The sequence below is a fragment of the Acanthopagrus latus genome, chromosome 14 (assembly GCF_904848185.1).
Source record: "Acanthopagrus latus isolate v.2019 chromosome 14, fAcaLat1.1, whole genome shotgun sequence".
Taxonomy (NCBI): domain Eukaryota; kingdom Metazoa; phylum Chordata; class Actinopteri; order Spariformes; family Sparidae; genus Acanthopagrus; species Acanthopagrus latus.
In genome coordinates, this window is record NC_051052.1 from 21,054,643 (window position 1) to 21,060,470 (window position 5,828).

The 5,828-nt window shown below is 43.0% G+C and overlaps 1 protein-coding gene across 6 annotated transcripts in view; it reads right to left on the reverse strand.

Moving 5' to 3' along the window:
- Positions 1 to 665: 665 nt before the first annotated feature.
- Positions 666 to 5,828, reverse strand: part of LOC119032496 (CCR4-NOT transcription complex subunit 2-like) — a 13,200-nt gene continuing 8,037 nt past the window's right edge. For 5 of the 6 annotated variants that reach the window (XM_037121763.1, XM_037121762.1, XM_037121761.1 and 2 more), the window contains 6 exons: positions 5,711 to 5,828; positions 4,970 to 5,031; positions 4,698 to 4,747; positions 4,412 to 4,512; positions 4,042 to 4,186; positions 2,650 to 3,433 (listed from right to left, as the gene is read on the reverse strand). The exon at positions 5,711 to 5,828 is cut by the window's right edge and continues 39 nt beyond it. In XM_037121763.1, coding sequence (XP_036977658.1) covers positions 3,347 to 3,433; positions 4,042 to 4,186; positions 4,412 to 4,512; positions 4,698 to 4,747; positions 4,970 to 5,031; positions 5,711 to 5,828 — 563 coding nt within the window. In that variant the 3' untranslated portion in view covers positions 2,650 to 3,346. Of the gene's footprint in view, positions 1,097 to 2,649; positions 3,434 to 4,041; positions 4,187 to 4,411; positions 4,513 to 4,697; positions 4,748 to 4,969; positions 5,032 to 5,710 lie in introns of those variants that run through there. The other variant, XR_005078919.1, reaches the window with a different exon arrangement.

Sequence of the window (5,828 nt, forward strand, 5' to 3'; positions counted from 1 at the left end):
ATTCTGACTCATTGTGTCCTTGTTGTAAATTCAGCATTAAATGTTTCAGCTGAAGTTGTTTGTCTCCTTGTAAAAAGTGTCAGTTTGTGGCAGCATGTCTGTACCAGCCTGTCTGCTTCTGTGTCTAAAGTGCTAAAGTCTTACCTGCCAACACTGATCAGCTGTTTGAACACACTGTTTACACTGATGTCACCATTTACACTCCATTTATGAAAGAAGAAGCATGTTATTGATCTAAACATGTCACATGTTACAAAGACACTAAACAGGAACAATATAGGCGACTTCTTTGTCCCCGTGGAGAAAGTCCCCAGACTCCCTTAACAAATGTGTCAGTTTAGTGAGTTGTTGAGTTGGAGACACTTTATAAACTCTGTGAAACTCTGTCTCTGACTCATTCTGCATTATTTGGACCTTCTAGTTAATTCGGCAAATGTTCTACATGAACTTCTAGAAACATGGAGTTGAAGCAGCCTCGTGAAGTTTGTCTTACAAACAGCAAATCAATCCTGAGGAGAGTTTTTGTAAATGTGTTTTGTTGAAGAATAAACGTTTAGCAGTAAACAGTTAAATAAGCTTAAAGTTAATAATGTAGCTGTTAAAAACGTCTTGAGAAACATTGACGTCACCTGAAGGAGAACAGATAAGAAAGACAAGACTCCTCGTTCAGTTTCATTACCAGAATATTTATTTTATTCTTTTTCCTATTAAAACACTAGCTGCCATATTTAATAAAACAGCCAACGGCCAAGTGCCTCAGTCCTCATCCTCCAATCAAATCATCTCGAGCAGGTCACATGGGTCTGTGGGCGTGTCCTTGGCTTTGCTGCTGCAGAGTGAACGAGCTGGGCCCTGGTTGGTCGGTCAGTCGGTTGGTCGGTGTCGGCGGGCGGAGTCGGGCGTGGTCCCCTGTAAACCGTCTCCATGGTGGTTTCCGTGGTAACGGGAAGTATTGCATCGTTTCCTGGCGGCCAGCAGACGGAGGGTCTCCTCCCATCAGACACTTTTTTGATTTTCCCCTTTTTTCTTAAAAATACTGCCATGTCTGTATGTATATATATTTAAATATATATACACAGCTGTACATTGGTGCCTCCTGGAGGTAAAATTAAAAATAATGTCACAAAAAAAGTAAATCGTTTATATTTTGCTTCAGGATTGGAACTTTTTTGGGTCGAATTTGCATTATCACGGAGTGTTAATGACCTTTAAAGGAAATGTTCGGTATTGTCGGAAACATAATTAATTTGCTTTCTAGCAGAGTGAGATGAGACGGTTGATAGATCTCTTGTGTCTGTATGATAGATATGAAGCTAGCGCTAGCAGAAGGCTAACTCAGCTTAGCATAAAATCAGCTAGCTGTCCAAAGCAGCTCTAACACCTCGACCTCACAAATAGATATTTTCTGCCTGTTTGAAAACATAAAAAGTGGCAATAAAGTCTACGACAACGATACGTAAAATACCAGAGAAAAACAGGCAGAGCTCCAGCTCTAAAACACTTTACAGGAAGTGGATCAGTTTTATCCAAAGCACGATCAGGCAGATCCAATCAGAAGATCAATACATCAAGTTTAGTCCACTGACGAGGCTCGAGGATAAATCTCTGCTGCTGTTTCACAGTGGGATCGGCACTTGATCAGAATACAAGAGCTGAAATCACTCGCCAATAAATCTGCACCAGTTCTGATAATCAACACCAGCAAACAAATGCACGGCAGTATTTTGCTGGCTGATCTCAGACTTGTAGCGTCGATGGTATTTTACTGTTCCTAAAACAATGAGACCAATCGGTTCAGTTTAAGCATTAAAATACTTTGTTCAGTCTAGAAAAACACTGTTTCACATTAAAGTAATCTTATTACTTGTGTTTCTTTCTGATGAGGACGAGCTGTTGGTTCGACAAGCGCGAGAGACTCAATCTGCCGGCAGAGAACCAAAACAATGAGCTTAAGGAGGCTAAAGACTAAATGGTATCTGTAGATTCACAGTGGGATCGACACCTGAACATTACAGAGGACAAGAGCTGAAACCGTCTTAGAAGTCGTTTTAAAAAAATCCTCTCAAATAACGAAAATATTCTGTATTCGTGTGGACAAAACCTGAAGCTAATGAACACGTCGCTGTTTATCTCGTTTGTTTAATTTTCTTCAAAATTTGAAATGTCTTCATGCTAAGCTAACGTCTCCTGGCTGTAGCTTCATGTTGAGCATACAGACACAAACAGTAAAAATCAAACTCTCAGAGAGAAAATAAATTAATTAATCCCTCGAAATAGCCAAACTTTTCCTTAACGATCCTGAGAGAGGTCACTCCGACAGTGACTGCTTTGAAATGAGCCACTGCTGATAAAGTGATAGAAAAGGAGAAGAACGAAATAATAAAATAAAAAAAAGGAATTAAATATTAAAAGAGAAGAAACAGGGAGCTCAGCTGGCAGAGAGAGGGGGTAAAAACCAGAAAACAAAAACAGAAAATGGTGGAAACTGAGACAGTCGTGTCGGTGTGACGGGGATGTGCTGAGATTTTTAATTTTCAGTCCGTTACTTTAAAGTCGACCGCTGATTAAAAACACCGAACACATCCGAGAGGCTAAACTTCATCTCAAGCTTTAAAGTTAAACCCGCTCACATAACAACAAACCAAAAGATATTTTTTCTTCTTTTATTATGAAATAGTGCTACAATGTACATTGCATTTCCTCTCCTGACTCTCCACTGTCTGCTGATGTGTGTGTGTGTGTGTGTGTGTGTGTTCTGATTTGTAATGCTGAAAACCTGGTAAAAATAAAGGAGATGATAAATATTTTCAGTTCCTGCCAAAGTTCAGAGGTGTGACACAGTTTGTGCACGGTGTGAAATAATTATCCATCCTGACGGGTGATTTTTATTCTGTGTTAAAATCTGGTTCTTCTTAAAAGCTTCTCTAGACAAAAATAGTCACTTCTTAAGACTGAATAGAAACATGAATCACTCGATCAGGTGGACAGTTATTTACAGTGCGTGTTGGTGTGCTGTGCCTGTGCTGTCTGTTGACATTAAGTCTGTGCTCCACATAACAGACCAACCAAACAAACTCATGGAGGAGGGGTGGCAAATAAAAGAAAACAAAAAAGAACAAAACAAAAAAAAGAGGAAATGAGGTAAAGAACAAAACAAAAAACCAGAAGAGTTAAAATCAAAGTCTATTCAGTGACGTGTTTGGGAGCCAGGACGTCCTCTCCCGTCCTGAGTCCTGATTGGCCAGATTCACTTTTGAGTGTGTGGAGGTGGAAAAGAAACCTAGAGGGATGACGACTGACGAGCCAGGAGGGCCAATGGCAGGCAGGCAGGAGGAGGTAGAGCCAATCAGAAGGCCTGCTGGGCAGGATTGTAGTTGAATGTGGAGGGAACGTGAGGTCGCTCTTCTAGTTTGTCATATTCCAGATGAAACTCCTGAAAACAGACGGACACAGTTTGATTCTGGAAACAAATTCTGTGTTTGAAGTTAAAAATGATCATTTACAACAATTTTATATATATTTGACCAATGAAAAAAGGCAAAATATGTTAAAATAGGCAACCTGTCAAATTCATAACCCAAAACAAACAGGCACTGTGTTATCAGAGTGACAGCTAGCTGCTGCTAGCCATTAGCTTAGTTAGCTGTGCAGCTATCAGTCCAGACTGGGAGCTCAGGGACCAGAAGACTGTTTGTGTTTACATCATTAGCACACGGCAGGTTTAATAAACTTTGCTTCTATTAGAGCCGAGTCGCAGGGCTGCCGCTCTCCTCTGCCTCAACACCTCAGACTAACTGACAGTTCTGGGTGAAATCAAGCAGGTAAATTTGGTTCCCAACCAAACGTGAGCGTCAGATTTCAGCATCAAACACAAAATTTAGATGAACATTTTGAATTAACATCATGAAAAAAGGCTGTTAAATGGTGTGTAAGCAGGTACGTGAATCCTGGATGTGATTGGTTCTATATTAGAAACAGGTATGAAACAGCTGTGTGTGTGTGTGTGTGTGTGTGTGTGTGTGTGTGTGTGTGTGTGTTCACCTTGGCCACCTTCCTCCAGTTGAGGCAGTCGAAGAAGTAGTAGGTCCCTCTCTCGTAGGCGTTGGTCTTCAGCGTGGGCTCCATCCCCGGGGCCCGGGTGATCCAAACCCGCTCCTCTTTATGGTACCTCCAGTCCCTGTTAAACCTGGACACACACACACACACACACACACACACACACACACACACACACACATTAATAATAGCTCATCAGTGACTGAGCAGCACTCAGTGTAACACGAGGAGCTGGTAGTCAGAGTGGACGGGACGATAAAAGATTTTCACCTGGATCAGTTTGTGAAGTAACAGCTGTGTGTGTGTGTGTGTGTGTGTGTGTGTGTGTGTGTGTGTGTTTGTGTGTTGTTCTCACAGTTCTACTGCAGCCAGGAGTTGTAGTAGGTCTCCTCCGTTCATATAGTAGAGATAAAACAGCAGATCTTCACCATACCGAGACAACTTGATAGCTGCTAACTGGAGACACACAAGGAAACAGGAAGTACATTTAAATAATTTAAGTCACGACATCTGCCACATTATCAAAGTGAACTAATCAACTAAGACACCCAGACATGAAACCCAACTGAACTATTATCCAGTTCTTTCCTCACTAACGGGACATAAAAAGGATCCTTCTGCTGTTGAAGTGAAGTACGTACCTTGTCCCTTATGTGGATGTTGGTTAAATACTCTGAGGGGACGTGGAAGTCTGAGGGAAGAGGAAGTAAAGAGCGCTGAAAACACTGAAAAACCTTCTAATCTCTTCTTCCAACCAACAATTCCCACTTCTCAATGAGCACAGCAGACGAAAAGCAACACAATAAAAACCACAGGGGTTGTTTTGTGTCCAACAGAAGTCTCTGAGTCTAATATTCCCTCAGTAGATACCAAAATAAAGCTACAATAAACCAGGTGTGTGGTGTAAACTCACCTATGTCCTGCGGTCGACACGGAGCCGACGCCCACGGAGACGCAAACTTAGGATAGAGATTCCTGAAGGAGACAGAAGAGACGACAAATCACTGAACTGTATAACTGAGCCTGGTGTCTGAGCCCTGCGTCATGACGTCATGATTTAAAAGGCCGCCAAGCGATGTGGCGAGTCCCCTCAGAGTGGCCGTGAAGCTTCACGTGTTGGTATCGTTGTGGGAGAGAGAATGAAATGAAGTTTGTTGCTGCTCAGTGCGCCAACGTCTCCGCGGTGTTTCTTTCTACTGAGCTTTTTAAAAATATGCTTGATGTGTCTATAAAGTTTTCCTCGGCTCTCTGCGCCTCCTCCCTGCCGTGTTCTCACCACACGACTTCAGTCTGTAGCTCCATTCACACCACGTGTTCAAGGTGGAGATACTGCGCTGATGAACCACCTGGCCACCTCTCATCTGCCACTGGACGTGGTAACAGAGGCGAGACGACGTCTGTGTGGACGAGTGTGTTGGTCTGATGGTGTCACCCACAAAGCAGCGTTATAAAACCAAACAACAGTAACATGGTGGCAGGTTGTGTCTTCAGCATCTTATATGACGTCCTGTCTGTCCTACCTACTGCTCGTCACACTTCAGTGTGAACAAAAAGAGGCGGTGTAGAGGTGAGCCTTCGTTACGCTGCTATTGTGGAAGCAGTCTGAAAAGAGATTCTGTGTGTGTGTGTGTGTGTGTGTGCGCGTGTGTCGTACTCAGGTGAGTTGAGGTTGAGGCCGAGCGTGGTGAGGTCTGAGCCCAGTGCCAGGTGGACCATGCCGGGGTCCGTCTCTGCCGCCCGGATGAACGTCAGCAAGCCGATCATCCCAAACT